Genomic DNA, 20135 nt, shown 5'->3' on the forward strand with positions numbered 1-20135 from the left:
GGACGCTGGTACAATTACAACATTTAAAAGGTATCTGAATGGGTATATGATTTAGATGGATATAGGCCAAATGCTGGCAAATTGGACAATACTAATTTGGATGAGTTGGACCGAAGCATTGTTTCTGTGCTGTATAGCTCCATGACTCCGAACAGCAGAGACTTTTCCTCCCAATTCCTAATGACTCCAGTTTTGCTAAGGTTCCTTGTTGCTAAACCAAGTCAATTGTGGCCTTGAGTTGTTTGACTGTCCATCATCAACAATTTCCATTTTTTACAATGTTTTATTGAGTTTAAAGTTTTAGCAAAGATCTGTAGCTCAGGTTGTGGGTGAGGTTGTTGACATGAACGCTGAGCTGGCTTGTTCTCGTTCAACCTTAATTGACTTTAACTAAGGAATGTTCCTGCGATTATTAGGGCAACAGTGTGAGAGCAGCTTTGTACAGAGTGTGAAGCCAGTGGTAACAGCACATTTTACATCTTCCCTGATTTTACTTTGGCTGAAATTATTGGAGAGAGATGTAGAACATGTTTCCAACTTGCTGTTGTTGGTTTCTCTCAAGCTCCTGAAGTTGAAATCCCTCTCATTGAGCTAACAGTGTGCAGAAGCTCAATGATGCAAATGGCAGTCTGCTTTTTTCAGGTCATTCTGTGTTGTTTACGGAGTGGAGCTCAGCAAACCAGCTTAAACACAATCATTCAAAATTATTCCTGGCAAGAGACAAAGTGGGCTGTGTGGATAGGATTCCTTCTCACATGCCCCAAACAGATGGACTGCTGTGAAAAGTCTGTCAAGCCCATAGACCCTGCAGGAGAGTATGACCAAGTGAAGTACAGGTTAAAGATGAACTGTAACACTACCTCTCGGTCTGTGGGATCACTGAATGGAACCCGACTCTGCTGGAATGGGTTCCATGAAACACAGTTAACACTTTAATTTGACATTAATTTCATTGGTATTTAGCTGAACAGGGAACACTTTTGGGTGGATTACTGCATACTGTTTTGACAAAAATTGGACGGGAGCTTGGTTTTGGGCATCGAGTTGATTCCACTGCCAAACTCATTGAACACTGAAATCGAAAGAAATCCAGTGAGCTGCTAGGTCCATATCACCTTTACTGGCCAATGTCAAAATCAATCCCCCCAACTTTAACACATGCACTTTATACAGCGCTGAAGGCTCTTGTGGCACAGCGGTAGCATTCCTACCTCTGGGCTAGAAGGTCCAGGCTCAAATCCCACCTACCATGGAGGGTGAACAGGTTGATTGAAAACATCATTTTTAAACAAGACACAGAAGAGTCTTGACGGATCGAATTGCCCAAAGCCTTTAAATCAAGAGTAGGGAGTAAGCTAATTTCAAAGAGAGGATTATGCAGTGTATCGCTTCATGTCATCAGGGTGTGAGAATGGCTTGGAGTGTCACACTTGCAAAGTGCTGCAGGCATTCTGAGTGCAGAATTCCAGGATTTCTGTTGAACAACAAGCACAGAAATTCTCAATGAGATTTTGTCAATGCTGTTACATTTGGTGCACTTCCTGTATGTGTGTGATCATGTAAGGGAAAGGATTACCTGATTCTGTGCAACTGAAGACCGATTCTGCCAAATTAAAGAATTCTTCGCCCAAGATGCTCATGTAGTTGAGGTGAGTTGCACGAGTCAAACATTTTGTGGAGTCTTTGAAAAGCAGGTCCCTTTCCCCATATTTGTGGGACTGGAAAAGCTGAAATTCAGAGTCTGAGCTCACTCCAAAATGTTCCTGTTAATTGAAAAGTAACCATGAAGTCGTGTTTCAAAAGGGAAAGAACGAAGATGGTAATGCATTAGGGCCAGTATGGTGCACATAGGTTCTGGACATTAGAGCAGAGCTAATCCTGGTGAAGATTTCCTATTGTTTATCTCATCTGTCATCTCCTTAAGTGTCCTTCTCATTAAATATGCTGCCTCTGACTTCGTACTGATACCTCATTACTTAAAAATGCCAATGGGCTTAAAACCTTGAGTACTACAATTAATTTCTCCCAGTTGTAACTGTCTAAATCAGAAAGTTATGACCTTAGGCCCCATTTCAGGATTAATCTGGACTGTACAGAACATAGGAAATAGTGCTGCCTTTCACTGTGACTCCTGTTCATGTTCCCTGACTGACTGAAACTCCACATGATTTTCACTGAGATTTTAAGAATATAAATTGTTAAATGTTTTGCACACATTTTTTGGGAACTAGATATAATTTTATAAAATGTTGTCTTTAGCTGGGAGAACAGAATGGACCGTCTGGGTGGCACTGTAATCAGGAAGACTTCTTACAGCAGAATGATCTGTGATGTACCTCTCAGAAGCTGACACAGAGCCTAAACACACCCAGCTTTATAGGCTTGTCTACTTATGTTAACCTCCCACCTGCTTTCCTACTGCCTGATTCATCAGATGATTTTGCACAGAATCGCTACAGTATGGAAACAGGCCATTCATCCCAACAGGGTTCACACCAACCCTCTGAACAGCATCCCATCCAGACCCAACCCCCCACCCTAACCCTGCATTTCCCATGGCTAACCCACCTACACCCCTGAACACAATGGGCAATTTCCCATGGCCAATCCACCTAACCTGCGCATTGTTGGACTGTGGGAGGAAACTAGAGCACCCAGAGGAAACCAAAGCAGACATGCTAAATTGCTGATAGTGGCCAGGGGAATGTGCAGGCTAGGTAGATTAGCTGTTGGATAGGGGAATGGGTCTGGGTGGGATGCATGGACTTGATGGGCCAAGCGATTCTATGAATTACTGCAAAATCTGAAGGCAAACGGGAAGGTTCCCAGAGACAGGACTGTCTATCAAGGAATAACTAATGGGCCCTGGTCAATTGTCAACATTTCTTTTGGGTAATGTAGACATATTTGGTGAAGGTATAAAGCTCTGAAATCTGCTGTGCATTCAAATTGCCCACAGATACTACCCAGTTACTTTGCTGACCAAGAAAAATCTGAACATGGTACACTGCTCACAGGAATGAAAATATGATTCATGTAGCAGAAGCTGAAAATGCTGGAAATACTCAACATACTCATGGTCAGGCATTAGGAACAGAGCTTTAACATTACTGAACATGCAGGTGGAACCTGCCTTTAACAATATTTATTGAAATGCAGCATTCGCTCTGCCTGCTGTTTAACTTCTCTCTGGGAAAGTAGAGGAATCAGCTCAGCTCCAGCTGGGAAAATAGAGGCCATTCGCTGGTATTGCTATTAAATTGCGCCTTTGGAATTGTCTTATCATTGCTTCTGGAGATTTATCGTATCTACATTAGGGTGTGTGCCCTGGCAACAGCATTGTGACTGAGGGTGAGCTAGCAATTAGAATTTGATTCTGCTCTAAACAGAATCCTTGCCCTTGATATATCACATGTGCTGGTCTGTAGCAGCTTCTAACCCACAGTGGTGAGCCTAGCAGCAGTTTCCCACTTTGTGCTGAGCTAGCCATCGGAGACAAGGAATTGCAGTCAAGGTGGGGACAAAGAGGAGAAGCCAGCAGAAGGAAATCAAGGAACAAAGTTACATTTTTCTGCACTAGGGTGAGGTGTAGTGTTATTCTTCCATATCTCTTCACCCTGGTGTCCTCTGCCAGTGCTGCCCACTTCGACATTTTTGATCTGAACCTTACAAACATGAGCTAATTTCTTTCCTTCACAGCAGTGGTGGGCACTGTGAGAGTAACACACACCACTGAGAGTAACACACGCCACTGAGAGTAATGCACACCACTGAGAGTAACACACATCACAGACCTGTGATTTCTTTAGGAAGTCGTGGATTTTGGTGGCAATGACAGACCTCGTCATCACGATGTTTGGAGGGATGGAGCCCAGGTTGCATCTTTCCCACTCAGTGAGTGGAGCCCGTTCTCCACCTGGACACAGCAACTCAAAGTGGTCAGGACTCCAGCCATCGGCCCAGTCACTCAGACCTGCACACAGGATAATCAATGGAGCTCATGAACACCTTCAATTTATATGGTTTCCTTTGAAAGTCTGAGAAAACATTAAAGTACTGTAACTTGGTATGCGTTTACTATGAACACATTAACCAATCTACTTCACATTGAATCTCAGCAGGTCATTCGGCCCGTCGTGTCAGTTTACTGGTGTCCTTTAGGGAAAGAAATCTTTCTGAATCTGACCAACATGTGACTTACCGGCAGCAACATAGCTAAGACCAACTCTATCCCTCTAAAACGATCTGGCAAGCAAGTCATTTAGGTCAAAAAACTATAGTAAAGTCAAATATTAAAAACGATAGGACTTGCTACCTGCTATTGGCCAGAACACCAGAAGTAACAAAGGGATATCATGCCCAGTTCATCCTTTATAGTCCTCCTAATAACACCTGGAAAGTTGTGGTGAAATATGGGAGCGTTGTCCTGAGCTCTCCCAAATTATGGAGACAGTAAGGAATACAGGTAATGGAAGCTAGAGTCATTAAATGTAGAGCTGGAAAAACACAGGCACTCAGACAGCATCAGAGGAGCAGGAAAGTCAATGCTTTAGGCCAAAACCCTTCATCAGGACTGGGGTTTCAGGCCGAAACCTTGATTTTCCTGCTCCTTAGATGTCTGACCAGCTATGCTTTTCCAGCTCCACATTTATTGGTCCCCCCTTCCCAAATCATTCTTTACAGCCAATATCCCTCCATCATCTTTCCTGACTGTCCTGTCCAATCGGCAGGACTGACCCACCAAAAATAACCTGGTTCAGTAGCACTTGTAGAAACATAGAAGGTAGGACCGAGAGTAGGACATTCGGCCCCTCGAGCCTGCTCCGCCATTCATTATGATCATGGCTGATCTTCAGGCTCAATACCCTTATCCACCCTCACCCACTCCTCCCAATATCCCTTGATCCCTTTAGCCACAAGTGCTACCCCTACCACCCTCTTGAAACCACATAACATTTTGGCCTCAACTGCTTTCTGTGCTAGTGAATTCCACAAGCTCATCACTCTCTAGGTTAAAAAAAATCTCTCTTCATCCCTGATCCTTAAATTATGACTCCTGGTGCTGTACTGTCCTGCTATCAGAACATCCTTCCTGTATTTACAATGTCTAATCCTATTAGAATTTTATAGGGGTTTCAATGAAACCCACCCTTCAGTCTTCTAAACTCCAGTGAACACAATCCTAGCGAACTCAATCTCCCTTTATGTGCCAGTCCTACAATCCCAGTTATCGATTTGATAAAATTTCGCTGCAGTCCCTCTGTAGTAAGCACATCCTTCCTCAGAGAAGGAGACCAAAAGTGCACACAACATGAAGTTTGCCTTTATTACTGCCTGCTGCACCTGCACACTTACTGTCAGTGACTGGTGCATGAGGATATCCAGGTCGTGTTGAACATTCCCCTGTCTTAATTTACAGTCATTCAAATCATGATCTGCCTTCCTAGTTTTGCTAACCAAGTGAATTACTGTTACCCACATTATGCTGCATCCACCATGTATTTGCCCACTCACTCAGCTTGTCCAAATCAGACTGCAACAGCTCTGCATCTTCCTCACAGCTCACCTCCCACCTTGCTTCGTGTCATTTGCAAACTTGGAGATATTACATGTAATTCTGTCATTTAAATTATGAACAAATGTTGTGAATAGCTGGGGCCCTAGTACTGATCCCTGCACCTCACTTGTCATAGCCAGCCAAATGGAATTAGACCCATTTATTCCTGGTGCTTGTTTTCTGTCTGCTAGTCAATTTTCTATTCCCAATCTCATGCACCTTAATTTTATCATTTTCCTGCTTCTCGGCACAGAAGCGCAGATGTCAGTTTTCAGCAATTTGATTCACAGGCTGTGGAACCTGACAAAACAACCACCTGTTGTACTGAAGATTTGTGCTCCCGAGCTAGTCATACCACTAGTCAAGCTGTTGTAATACAGCTAACACTCCACTTGACAGGGACTTGGAAATGTGGGTTTATCCTGCGCACGAGAAGCAGGATAAATCCAATCCAGACCAACACCACCTAATCTGTCTTGGTTATCAGCGCAGTGATCAATGGTGTTATCAAGCAACCCTGGTCCATCCTACTCACCAATCCCCAGCCTGGGCTTTTCCAGGGCCGCTCAATTCCTGATCTCATTATTCCCTCCACTACTTCAGCAGTGAGGTGAGAGTCACTGCCCTTGATCTCAAGGCTGCATTTAACTGAGTGCTGAATCAATGAATCCCTGCAAAACTGAGAGCAATCCGAAATAATGGAGAAACACTTCACTGTTTAGTCATACCTAAGACTGAAGAAAATGGTCGCGGTTGTCGGAGGTCAGTCATCTCAGCTCCAGGACATCTCTGCAGGAGATCTCCAGGGCAGTGTTCTAGGTCCAAGCACCTTCAGCTGCCTCATCAATGACCTTCCCTCCATCATAAGGTCAGAAGTGGGGATGCTCACCGATGATTGCACAATGTTCGGGGCCATTCATGACTCCTCAGATGCTGCAGCAGTCTTTGTTCATTGTCAGCAAGATTTGAACAACGCCTTCAGGTTTTGTGTTGGTAAGTAGAAAGCATTTTTCATGCCACATGAGTTCTGGGCAGTTACCATTTCCAAGGGAGTATCTAACCCTCAACTCAATGGCAGTATCATGTCTGAATCTTCCACCATCAACATCCTGGTATTGCCATTGACCAGAAACTAAACTTGACCAGGCATATAAAAACTGGCCACAAGTCCAGGTCAAAGGCTGGGAATTTTGAACCGAATAAATCAACTCCTGATTCCTCTAATAGCCAGTTGACCATCTACGAGTCACAGGTCAACATTGGAATACTCTCCATATACCATGATCGAGTAGAGCTCCGATAACACTCACAAAGTTTGACACCATCCAGGACATTGCTTGATTAGCACCGCATGCATCAACTTCAATGTTCACTGCCGCTGACAACAAAAGGAACATCACACTTGAAAGCAGGATTCGGCCATTTGGCCCTTTAAGTCTGCTATCCCACTCAGTAGATTATGACTGATCTGATTATGGTCTCGACCCAATTTACCTGCTTGCAGTTCAAACCCTCAATCCCTTCTCTATTAAAAATCCATTTTGGGAATACGTGATTTAGATACAGTGTACATATCAACAAGGTGTCACAACAGAACCTTCCAAAGCTGGGAGATTTTGGAAGAACAAAGGCTTTAGATGCATGAATGTACCAGTACTTGCCAAGTCCTCCTCCAAGACACAAATCAATCTGAAATAGCATCATTCCTTCAGTGTCACTGGGCCAGACTCCTGGAATTCTGTCTTTAACATCATTGTGTGAGTATATCCACCACATGGACTGTAGCGGTTCAAGAAGGCAGCTGGCCACCTCTGGGCAACCATGGATGCACAATGAATGCCAATCACGTGAATGTGGCCAACAGCCTAAACAACTAGGCCCGACACAAAATTGGCCAAACAGCTTCTGCAAGCAATGCCTGATGGAATGCAAAGAGGCCAAGGTTACCATAGGTCAACAAAGACCAGCTGAGATCTGACTTGCCCATTGAAAGGAGTGTGCAAACCTCGTTAGGAGGTTCCCTGCTAGGCAGAGGCATTACGTTTGCACATTCCCCAGTTTCGGACAGACCTGCTGGCACAGTGGATCAATCATACCTTTGAAAGGGGATGGGTACACCTAGTATAACCTAGCCTAACCTCATTCGGCACTGGGTCCCCTGCTCAGTAATCCCATTGGCTGAAGGCAAATAACATTCCAGAAGGCCTCAGAAGGGAGGGAATAAGAAGGGATACCTTGCAGCCATTCATTCATCAAAGACATGGCCGGTGAAGATATTGTGCAGGATCAACCTTTGTACTAAGAAGACCCAAGTGCACCTATCGATGGAGCTCAGTGAATTCTCAGTCAAGTTCATCAGAGCAGGCAGCATATGTGTTTTGCAGGCAGTTAGCCTGGTTTTGGAAAAGTTAATTTAATTTGTATAAGAGTTGTTTTCTTTAACTTGTGAGTGTTTTAATAAAGCTACGATTGAACCACAGAACTTTGTTTGTCTGATACAGTAAGAGCACCGGGGTATAGGTGTTTTTTATGTAATAAACTGGTCAAAGTGTCTGTGTAGAATATTTCACAGGCAACACCCACAAACAAACGGACTAAGAATTGAAGTCGGAGTTGGGCCATTTGCCCCCTTAAACCTCCTCTGCCATTTTCATTAGCTCATGTTTGAGCTGACCACGACCCTACTTTCTACCCATCTCTGATACTCCTTGCCACTCTTGTTTGTCAAGAATCTATCTCGCCCTGCCTTAAGAATATTCAATGACTTTGCCTTAATCACTTTCCAGGGAAAAGAGTTGCACAGGCACAATCCCAGAGACAGAAAAAAAATTCCCTTTACCTCGGTCCTAGATTGGAGTCTCCTTATTTTTCAACTGTGTGCCCTAGTTTTAGTTTCTCTCAGAAAGGGAAATCTTTTCCCAGCGTCCACCTTTCAAATCCCTCAGAATCTTACTTATTTCAATGAGGTCTCCCTTCATTCTTCTGAACTGCACTAGGTATAGATCTAACCTGTCCAATCTTCCCTCATAAGGTAACTCCCCATCCCAGGAATCATTCAAGTGAACCTGCTTCTAATCTAATTATACCCTTTCCTAAATAATAAGGCCAAAATGATCTACATCCCATGACTGCATTTTGTAACACATTGTTTGAAAGAGCTATCCAATTACTTTTCTCTGTACCATTCTCCATAGTTCTATAAATTTTGATTTTCAAGTATCTTATGTGATGATACTTTGGCTTTAAAAGATATATTTTGTCCTTTTTTTAACGATGAGAAGTTGAGACAGAGACACTGAACAGTCTGTTCAAAGCCAATAAAGTAAACAGTTGGTGAGGCCTTGGGTGTTTTTTTAAAGTTGGAACAATAGAAGCAGCCTGAATGGGTGCAGTAGGCTCGCACAGAAGCAGGGTTTTAGTTCAGCTTTCAACAGTTGCTGGGGTCTTGAAGTCAGTGTGCAAGCTGTTGTTCCTCTCTCTGTTACAGCTAAAAGCTGGAGTTCTCTCTGTTGTGAGAATTGCATATGAGACAACCTATTTTACTGAATTTGCCTTATCAAAGAGGCATTCATGGGATGTTGCTATATTTGAACAATTACTGTTTTATAATCAAATAATCTATTATTTGGTAAAGCTTTCCAATAGGCTTAACTTATTTTGATTCTTGTTTCTTTTATTTGTATTTTAACTATAGGTTATGAATAAAGTGTGTTTTGCTTAAAGCAATATAGTGTAACCAATTGAATTATATCTGGAATACAGTATCTTACACATGCCTTTAAATAAAAGTTGGGGTCTTGTCTACCTCCTTGTTATATTTGACCAGGTTTTGGTCTGGTCCATTACACCTAAGTTGTTTTCTCTTTTCAGGCAGCACATGCCAATCTTCAGGTTATGCAAGGAGACCATTACATCTCTCAAAGTTTAAAATCGTTCATTTTGACCCAAGTCCCTAACATCAAGACTTGCCACACCATGGCAGTAGGATCATAAATCTTCACTGATTTCTAATCAATTCACAGTGAATGCAATATATTCTTTGCCCACAGTCCATATCAAAATGTCACAAACTTACTCTCTATGTTTTCCATTAAGTTATGGTGCTCAAGGAAGGCAACATCTCCAAAGCTTTTCCCACTGGGATTCCCGACTAAGCACCTGGAAAAGCAGCACACATGTCACAGAGCAATAGCAATCATTTTCTTTTGGAATTTCGGTAACATAAAGACATTACTTAACCCTGACAAAATATTGAGAAGTCAGTTACATAGCACATTTAACACAATGAAATGCACCAAGGCAGCTCACGGCATTATAAAAGGAAGTGAGCTGAGCTACTTAAGAAAAAGTTGGGTCAGATGGTTAAAAATCTGGGAAAAGTGGGCTTTCAGAAGTGTTTCAAAGGACAAAAAAAGGTGGAGGAGAGGCAGGGAGGTATTTCAGGGCTTTGAGGCTACGCAATTGAAGGGATGACGATTCATAAAGTAAAATTGTAAATGCATAAGTTGCCAGAATTAGACAGTCAAATTTCAGAAGGTTATGGAACTGGAGGAGGTGACAAAGTTAGGGTGGGAGGAGGCTGTGGAGGGATTTGACATTAAGGATGAGAATTATAAAATCAAGACATAGCTTGATCCAGCACCAGTGTAGGTCAGTAAGGCCAGGGGTGTGCGATCAGCAAATAGAACTTGCTTTGAGTTAAAACACAAGCAGCAAAACTTTAGATATTCTCAGATTTACAGAGGGTAAAATGTGGAAGTTCAGTCAGGTCTGCTTTGAATTGTCACATCTGGTAGTAACATGGATGAGGCTTTCTGCAGTATTTCAGCTAAATTGAGACAAATATCACAGAGGTGGAAATAGGCAATGTTAATGGTGGTACAAATGTGAGGTTGGGCGCTCATCCCAGGATCAAAAGCCACACCCAAGATTGTGAAAAGAGATAATGGGAACTGCAGATGCTGGAGAATCCGAGATAATAAAGTGTGGAGCTGGATGAACACAACAGGCCAAGCAGCGTCTCAGGAGCAGAAAGGCTGACGTTTCGGGCCTAGACCCTTCATCAGAGAGGGGGATGGCGTGAGGGTTCTGGAATAAATAGGGAGAGAGGGGGAGGCGGACTGAAGATGGAGAGAAAGGAAGATAGGTGGAGAGGAGAGTATAGGTGGGGAGGTAGGGAGGGGATAGGTCAGTCCAGGGAGGACGGACAGGTCAAGGAGGCGGGATGAGGTTAGTAGATAGGAAATGGAGGTGCGGCTTGGGGTGGGAGGAGGGGATGGGTGAGAGGAAGAACAGGTGAGGGAGGCAGAGACAGGCTGGGCTGGTTTTAGGACGCAGTGAGGGGAGGGGACGATCTGGGCTGGTTTTGGGATGCAGTGGGGGAAGGGGAGATTTTGAAGCTCGTGAAGTCCACATTGATACCATTGGGCTGCAGGGTTCCCAAGCAGAATATGAGTTGCTGTTCCTGCAACCTTCGGGTGGCATCATTGTGGCACTGCAGGAGACCCTGGATGGACATGTCATCGAAGGAATGGGAAAGGGAGTTAAAATGGTTCGCAACTGGGAGGTGCAGTTGTTTATTGCGAACTGAGCGGAGGTGTTCCGCAAAGCAGTCCCCAAGCTTCCGCTTGTTTTCCCCAATGTAGAGGAAGCCACAACTGGTACAGTGGATACAGTATACCACATTGGCAGATGTGCAGGTGGACATCTGCTTGATATGGAATGTCATCTTGGAGCCTGGGATGGGGGTGAGGGAGGAGGTGTGGGGGCAAATGTAGCACTTCCTGCGTTTGCAGTGGAAGGTGACGGGTGGGGTTGGAGAGGAGTGTGGAGCAGACAAGGGAGTCACAGAGAGAGTGGTCTCTCTGGAAGGCGGACAAGGGTGGGGATGGTAAAATGTCTTGGGTAGTGGGGTTGGATTGTAGATGGTGGAAGTTTCGGAGGATGATGCGTTGTATCCGGAGGTTGGTGGGGTGGTATGTGAGGACTAGGGGGTTTCTCTTTGAGCGGTTATTGCGGGGGCAGGGTGTGAGGGATGTGTTGCGGGAAATGCGGGAGACACGGTTGAGGGCATTCTCGACCACTGCGGTGGGTAAGTTGCGGTGCTTGAAAAACGCGGACATCTGGGATATGCGGGAGTGGAATGCCTCATCCTGGGAGCAGATGCGGCGGAGGTAAAGGAATTGGGAATAGGGGATGGAATTTTTGCAGGAGGTGTAGTCTGGGTAGCTGTGGGAGTCGGTGGGCTTGAAATGGACATCAGTTTCTAGCTGGTTGCCTGAGATGGAGACAGAGTCCAGAAAGGTAGGGATGTGTTGGAGATGGCCCAGGTGAAATTGAGGTTGGGGTGGAAGGTGTTGGCGATGTGGATGAACTGTTCGAGCTCCTCGTGGGAGCAAGAGGCGGCGCCAATACAGTCATCAATGTACCAGAGTACCCAATGCGGGTACCCATCGGCACTAACTATGCCTGCCTCTTTGTAGGTTACGTGGAACAGTCCCTCTTCCGCACCTACACTGGCCCCAAACCCCACCTCTTCCTCCGATACATTGATGACTGTATCAGTGCCACCTCGTGCTCCCACGAGGAGCTCGAACAGTTCAGCCGCTCCACCAGCACCTTCCACCCCAACCTCAAGTTCACCTGGACTATCTCTAATGCCTCCCTCACCTTCCTGGACCTCTCTGTCTCCATCTCAGGCAACCACCTAGAAACTGATGTCCATTTCAAGCCCACTGACTCCCCCAGCTACCTAGAATACACCTCCTCCCACCCACCTTCCTGCAAAAATACCATCCCCTATTCCCAATTCCTTCGCCTCCGCTGCATCTGCTCCCAGGATGAGGCATGCTACTCCCGCACGTCCCAGAGATCCGTGTTTTTCAAGGACCGCAACTTCCCCGCCGCAGTGGTCGAGAACGCCCTTGACCGTGTCTCCCGCATTTCCCGCAACACATCCCTCACACCGTGCCCCCGCAATAACCGCTCAAAGAGAATCCCCCTCGTTCTCACATACCACCCCACCAACCTCCGGATACAACGCATCATCCTCCGGCACTTCCGCCATCTACAATCCGACCCCACCACCCAAGACATTTTTCCATTCCCACCCTTGTCCGCCTTCCGGAGAGACCATTCTCTCCGTGACTCCCTTGTCCACTCCACACTCCCCTCCAACCACACTACACCCAGCACCTTCCACTGCAACTGCAGGAAGTGCTACACTTGCCCCCACACCTCCTCCCTCACCCCCATCTCAGGCCCCAAGATGACTTTCCATATCAAGCAGATGTTCACCTGCACATCTGCCAATGTGGTATACTGTATCCGCTGTAACCGTTGTGGCTTCCTCAACATTGGGGAAACCAAGCGGATGCTTGGGGACCGCTTTGCAGAACACCTCCGCTCGGTTCGCAATAAACAACTGCACCTCCTAGTCACAAACCATTTTAACTCCCCCTCCCATTCCTTAGACGACATGGCCATCCTGAGTCTCCTGCAGTGCCACAATGATGCCACCTGAAGGTTGCAGGAACAGCAACTCATATTCCGCTTGGGAACCCTGCAGCCCAATGGTATCAATGTGGACTTCACAAGCTTCAAAATCTCCCCTTCCCCCACTGCCTGCCAAAACCAGCCCAGCTTGCCCCCTCCCACCACTGCATCCCAAAACCAGCCCAGCTCATCCCCACCTCCCTAACTTGTTCTTCCACTCACCTATCCCCTCCTCCCACCTTAAGCCGCACCTCCATTTCCCACCTACTAATCTCATTCCGCTCCCTTGACCTGTCCGTCCTTCCCAGACTGACCTATCCCCTTCCTACCTCCCCACCCATACTCTCCTCTCCACCTATCTTCTCCTCTATCCATCTTCAGTCCGCCTCCCCCTCTCTCCCTATTTATTTCAGAATCCTCTCGCCATCCCCCTTTTCTGATGAAGGGTCTAGGTCCGAAACGTCAGCTTTTGTGCTCCTAAGATGCTGTTTGGGTGCTGTTTTCATCCAGCTCCACACTTTGTTATCCAAGATTGTGAAAAATTGGCTTCATCTCAAATCTGTTGCTAGGAAAGGGATGGAGTCGCCATTTTGGTTGAATTACTTATGATTAGATGCAAGTTTTCCCAGGGCATATGAATAACAATTCAGCAACTTTTTTGCATTCCCAACCCTAAAGTATTCCAGTTGATAACCCTTTAGGGGTTCCTTCTAACTATTTAGTGCACCATATTTTTCACACATTTTTCTCAACCCAATCTGCTTGCCCCATCATTTCTTTAAAAAGCTTTAAATACATGCCTGTGTGCTTTTTCGGGGTTAAAAAGAAGGAAGTGCTGCTTCACGTGTACATTTGGACACTGGAACACAGCTTTCAAGCCTGAGACCGATAGACTTTCGTTCGGCAGAGTATTTAATAACATGAATAAAAATGGATACTTGGCAGAAAAAGGCAAGATCATGGTGGCTCAGTGGTTAGTGCTGCTGCCTCATAGCACCTGGGACCCGGATTCGATTCCACCCTCAGGCAGCTGTCTGTGTGGAGTTTGCACATTCTCCCTGTGTCTGCCCAGGTTTGCTCTGGTTTTCTGCTGCAGTCCAAAGATGTGCAGGTTAGGTGGATTGGCCATGCTAAATTGCTCATAGTGTTCAAGGATGTGCAGACTGGGTGCGTTTAATAGAGGAATGGGTCTGGCTGGGCTGCTGTGTGGACTGGTTGGGCCGAAGGGCCTGTTTCCACACTGTCGGGATTCTATGATTCTAATTGAATGCAGAACAGATTAGAGAAGTTGAATCTGATTTCTATGTTGGTTTCTCAATTAATGCTCTCGGGTTTGTTTGTGATGCTCCATGTCTTCTTCCACTATGTATTACAATTCCTGGACTCACTGTCAACATTTGATTTAACCTGAAGAAACTGTGAAAGTCAATTTTAACAAAATATGGGGCTGGATGAACACAGCAGGCCAAGCAGCACTTCAGGAGCACAAAAGCTGAGGTTTCGGGCCTTTGTTCTCAGTTTCTCTGCTCTCCAAAAGTTCTTTGGGGCTGAGATTCCATGAATGCCCATAGCCTCATCTATCAATCAGTCATGGATGAGCTAAAGCAGTGGGGTTCAGAAATTGGGGAGGCAATATAGCCGAGACTGTATGTAAACTCTCTAAAAGGCTGTTTGAAGGTTGGGGTAGCGGGGCTTAATGATGGGGAATTCTGTTTGATTTTTTTTCTTTCTGATGTGTGGCACTGAGGCCAAAAGTAACCCACAAACCATTGTTATAGCTGAGATTGGGACATACAGGGATCAGCTTTAGGACTCCCCAGTGCTGAGTGGTATATTCATGTAGCATGAGCACTTAGAAAAGGTAGACTTTCACTTGCATAATACCTGTCACAATCTCAGTGCATCCCAATATGCTTCTGACCAGATGAACAACATAGCGCAGATAACACTTCCGTGTTTATATGGTCTAACACTTACCGCAAGGCACCCATGTTGCCATAGTAAAGTTCATCATGGTTCGCTGCACACCTTTGATTAGATAACTTCATCCCATCTTGCTCTCTTCCAATGCAGACTTTACAAAGATTCCCTTTAAAATTCATTCCGGGCATACAGCCTTTGCGGAAATAGTTTGTAAATGCTAGAAATCATAGGGAGAGAAAGACACTAACTTAAAATGCAATGCTCATTACTTTGTGGTCACATCACAGGGTCAAAGTGCATTGGATCGGTTGAAAACCCAGTGGTTGGGCTGGATCTGGAGGTCCTACCCAGATCGCACCCCATCCCACTTCTGCAGTGAAGGAAGGGAGGAAGGATAGGAACTTCCACGCTGCTAGACAGAAGTGTTGGCACCATCCTCAAAATGAAAATTCACCGATTTCAGAAAATCTGCAATTTTCAGTGTGACAGAACAATGTTGGAATCCTTTCTGAATCTCATCTGGTCAACAGGGTTTTCTAGAGAGGAGAACATGCATTGAAGTTCAGGAGAGTCTAAAAGATGACACAAAGATATGTTGAATACTTTACACTTCATCAGTAAACACTGCAGCATCAATTAAAGTGAGTTATGCCAATGTTGTAATTGAAAAAGATGTGACCCATTTAATAATATGGTTATCAGCTTATTACTTTTGATAGCTGCATGCTGTCAAATGAAACAATATGCATTTAAAAATGAAAATAATACATGACTATTTTGAACATTTGTCAGAAACCTGAGCTACGGCTGTCTTCATAAGCACTAATGGATTCTGCTCAGTGAGATTTGTTTACACAGCTGTTCGGGGAGTATCAGTTTGAATGTTTGCTGTTTTCAAAACAACTAATTGATCCTGCCAGCAGGATGCGTTTATAAAATCATCCAAAAGGAATATCAGCTTGTTGATATTCAGAGATTCAGAAGCTTCTGAACAGAATAGTTGTTTCAAAGTGGATATCAAGTTATGTTTGTTCATTTCGACATGTTTATGAGTCCAAAAATGTGCAAGTTAGGTGGTTTGGCCAAGCTGAATAGTCTATAGTGTTCAGGAATGTGCAACCCAGGTGGGTTAGCTATGCGATGGGTCAGAGGATTGGTCTGCTTGCGATGCTCTTTAGAGGGTCAGCGTGGACCTGTTGGGCCAAATGGCCTCTTTCTATATTGTAAGGACTCTATGATTCTATGAGATTTTCAAATATTGCCGAATCTTATTTTGGGTTTGTGAGTTCTACCCATACTACATACGGGGTGAGTTGGTTGCGGGAGAGATTGTATGGTGAGAGGGAGAATTTTGGGTAAGCCTTAGGGGGACCTGTCACAGCTCTGCAGATCTGGCCATATGCCACTGTAAACATCACCGAGCTGCTTCGGTTTCAACAATAAGAGGCATCTAAGAGTAGAAGGGTCTGTGGTTTTATGAATACAAGTCATTGATTGTGGAAGGGCATAAATGTCAGAGGTTGAGGGGTGACCATATAGAGGTTTATGAAATCATGAGGAACATAGATAGGGTGAATAGCAAGGGTCTTTTGCCCAAAATGGGGGATTTCAACACTAGACGGCATATTTTTCAGGTGAGAGGAGAAAGATTTAAAAAGGACCTGCAAGGCAACTTTTTTCACACAGAGGGTGGTTCCTTATGTAGATTGAGCTGGCAGAGGAAGTGATAGATGTAGGTACAGTAACAATGTTTAAAAACATTTGGATAGGTACGTGAGTAGGAAAAATTTGGAGGGGTATGGGCCAAATGCAGACAATCAGGTTTAGTTTAGTTTAGGAAATTTGGTCAGCATGGATGAGTTGGACTTTGTGACTCCATATCACTTGTTCAAATAAGGTTGCTTTTGTGTCCAAAGTCCACTATTGTTACTTTTTATTCAGTGACAGGATGTGGATATCACTGGTTGGCCCATTTCTTGCCCATCCCTAGTTGCCCCTTGAGAAGGTGGTGGTGAGCTGCCCTCTTGAACCACTGCAGTCCTCCTGCTGTGCATTGACCCACAATGCCCTTAGGGAGGGAATTCCAGGATTTTGATCCAGCGACAGTGAAGGAATGGCGATATATTTCCATGTCAGGTTGGTGAGTGGCTTGGAGGGGCCTTGCAGGTGGTCCTGTTCCCACGTATCTGCTGCCCTTGTCCTTCTAGATCAAAGTGGTCTTGGGTTTGGAAGATGCTGTCTAAGAATCTTTGGCTACTGAGCATCGGTGGTGGAGGGAGTGGGATGTCTGTGGATGTGGTGCCAATCAAATGGGCTGCTTTGTTCTGGATGTTATCTTGAGTCTTGTTGGAGCTACACCCATCCAAGAAAATGAGGAGTATTCCATCACACCCCTGACTTGAGCCTTGTAGGTAATGGGCACACTTTGGGGATTCATGAGGTGAGTGACTTGCTGCAGGATTTCTTGCCTTTGATCTAGTCCTGTGCCAATGGTGTTTGCAATGGTGAGTCCAATTCAGCTTCTGGTCAATGGTAAATGTTCAGACTGTCCTGTGTAATCCTACAAATTAGGAGCAGGAGTCGGTCATTTTGTCCTTTGAGCATGTTCCACCATGGTTGATCAGATTGATTTCCATATTCCAGCCTGCCCCCAACAACTTCTGACTGCCATCTTAGTCCCAGTTGCCACTAAGTGCAGAATGTCCTCTGAGGCTAAGGAGGTGAATTTCAGATGTGGCGCACACTTCTGGTCTCACTCCTCAGCTCCTTGACTGGAAGTCACTCACTGTGAGCAGCAGGGTCTTTGTGATGACTCACACAGTTTGGTAGCCTGCCGTTTCACATTGCGGTATGGGGATGTGGGGTGATGGGGCATGCTGTATCACAGGAGACCTGCCTACTGTCTAAGTGGGGGAACTTCACTTACATCTCTCCTTTTGTCCTGAATTGAACAGTGGGCCTGGAGATGGCTAACACGGAAGCTGCATCCAGTAATATTGCTGAGCAGCACCATCAGTCAGCAAATGAGAACCCCCACACCCCACACTCATCTATTTCGTCCTGATGTCAGGATCCTACTGAAACCCACTGTAAAACCTTGTCAAGTTGTTGATTTTTGACTAACGATCCAGCAACCTGTCATTCCTTCCAAAACTTAAATGAATTCAATGAACAAAACTGTTCAAGTGTAATTAAAAATATTGCTTTTAATACTGTGATGACTTTTCTTCTGGAATCTCTTGCCGAAGTGCTCTGGAGGTTAATCAGCAATTCCGAGCCTCTCCGGGGCAATGCCAGCAACACTTTGTGGAAGAATGGTTACATCCAACACTTCAATATTCACCCTTCCTCTATCCCCTGTGCTCAATGCTGGGTCTCACTTACCCTTATTGATGTTGCAGATGTCAGTGCTGTTTCGGTTAGATCGGATAGTGTATTTTGTTAAGAGAAGCCAGCCTGCTGGGCTGTACAAGTGGCCGTGACAACTTCGCCTTCCCGCTAGATTAAAGAGGTTCTCGCCTCGGGAAGCCTTCTTCACCACAGCAATGGCATAGACTGGAGGCGGAACTGCAGGAAGAGCACAACATGAGTTGTACGTCACAACGTCACAACATGCCATACATCAGTAAATGGAGTTACCTACTGGAAAACTCTTCATTGTATGCAGTGAACGTATCAACCTGTTCAGAGATGGTATGACACACCTCTGGAGCAGGTGGGACTTGAACCCAGTCCTCCTGGAAGCTGTTGGTCATGTGGCCTGTTGTGGCATGATGGTAGTATCCCTAGCTGTGAGGCAGGAGGCTTGGATTCAAGTGACACCTGTTCTAGAGATGTGTAATAACATTGCTGAGTAGGTTGGCTGGAAAATAGGGTAGAATCCCCACCACTTACACTGACTCACACGTCACAGGGAGTCACTCATACCCATTGCTGTCAATTTTCTATCGCCATGGGTTCAGTTAACTTGGTGTCACATAAAACATATTTAGTGGGCCGATAGTTTTGGACAGTTCAACTGGCCATTCGCACCTGCTCAAAACCTCCATGATAAAATAGCTCAAATGATGCCCCCTCTCCTGCCTCACCTAATTGACATTAATGTAATCAGAGGATTTTCAAATTACACCCAAACCTTTTAGACATTAAACGCAAATAGAAATTACTGGAAGTAATCCCCAGGTCTGGGAAGGCAGTAGCTGGGGTAATGTTTCAAGCCGATGCCATTTTGTTGTATCTCTCTGTTCCACAAAAGCTGCCTGGCCTGCCAAATGTTTCCAGCATTTTCTGAACCTACTCCAGATTGCCAGAGTGCACAGACTGTTATGTTTGTTTGTGTATATATTGAACCGTTCCTGAGCGCTGTACCTTCAGCCTCAAAGTGTGTTTCTCCATGTTTCCCTCTGGCCACTGCACATTTCTCCCCTGGAATAAAGAAGGTAAATGAGCCATCATGGAGTAACAGGTATATAACACACCACTGGAACATTCAGACATGATCTATACCTGGTGTAGTCTGTGACATGGACATACCTCACTGACGTGTACCACACTCGGCGAATGTTTCATGATAAATGCCACCATTAAGTAGGCACCACATTGAGACACTGACGTTCTCTGGGGCTGCACAGGGTGGTTTTGCAGCACACTGAGGTACTAAGGCAATGGATCCATTCCTGCAAGTTCTGTCATGTGACCTCCCACCCGCAATTGTCTTGTCCCATGTCAAACAGCTTTTTACCTTTTTTTATAACTAACAAAGAAGCAACACAATGAAAAACAACATGTTTTTGCTGCTAGGGTCTTCTCCCTGGGTTGCTCTCCACACTGTTTCTGAGATTAACCTTTAGATGGTGGAGTTGGTGGCTGTGGGCAGAGGCGGTACAGTTTCCAACTTTAATGGCTAATTTACATAAGATATACAGCTCAGAAATAGACCATTTGGCACAGTTCAAGCTGGGTTTAATACTGCATTCAAGCCCCTACCTTTCGTTCCTCTACCATGTTAAACTTAGACTTGTCTAATTTTCCTTTAAATCCATCTATACTACACTTTTCAACATTTCTGAGTTACCGGAGTTCTACATTCTCTACCCTTTGGGAATTCCCCATTAAATTTTGTACATCATTGCCTCTGATTTCACACTTCAGAGCACCAATG

General features: G+C 45.0%; 1 protein-coding gene across 1 annotated transcript in view; it reads right to left on the bottom strand.

Annotated features, from left to right (window-relative positions):
* Window positions 1-316: 316 nt before the first annotated feature.
* sxph (saxiphilin) overlaps window positions 317-20135 on the bottom strand; it is a 95541-nt gene continuing 75722 nt past the window's right edge. The window contains exons 13-19 of the mRNA XM_059654841.1: window positions 19343-19399; window positions 18359-18541; window positions 15029-15191; window positions 9633-9715; window positions 3795-3973; window positions 1577-1763; window positions 317-1474 (exon numbers count right to left, since the gene is read on the bottom strand). Coding sequence (XP_059510824.1) covers window positions 1425-1474; window positions 1577-1763; window positions 3795-3973; window positions 9633-9715; window positions 15029-15191; window positions 18359-18541; window positions 19343-19399 — 902 coding nt within the window. The 3' untranslated portion in view covers window positions 317-1424. The remainder of the gene's footprint in view (window positions 1475-1576; window positions 1764-3794; window positions 3974-9632; window positions 9716-15028; window positions 15192-18358; window positions 18542-19342; window positions 19400-20135) is intronic.

The sequence above is a fragment of the Stegostoma tigrinum genome, chromosome 26 (assembly GCF_030684315.1).
Source record: "Stegostoma tigrinum isolate sSteTig4 chromosome 26, sSteTig4.hap1, whole genome shotgun sequence".
Taxonomy (NCBI): domain Eukaryota; kingdom Metazoa; phylum Chordata; class Chondrichthyes; order Orectolobiformes; family Stegostomatidae; genus Stegostoma; species Stegostoma tigrinum.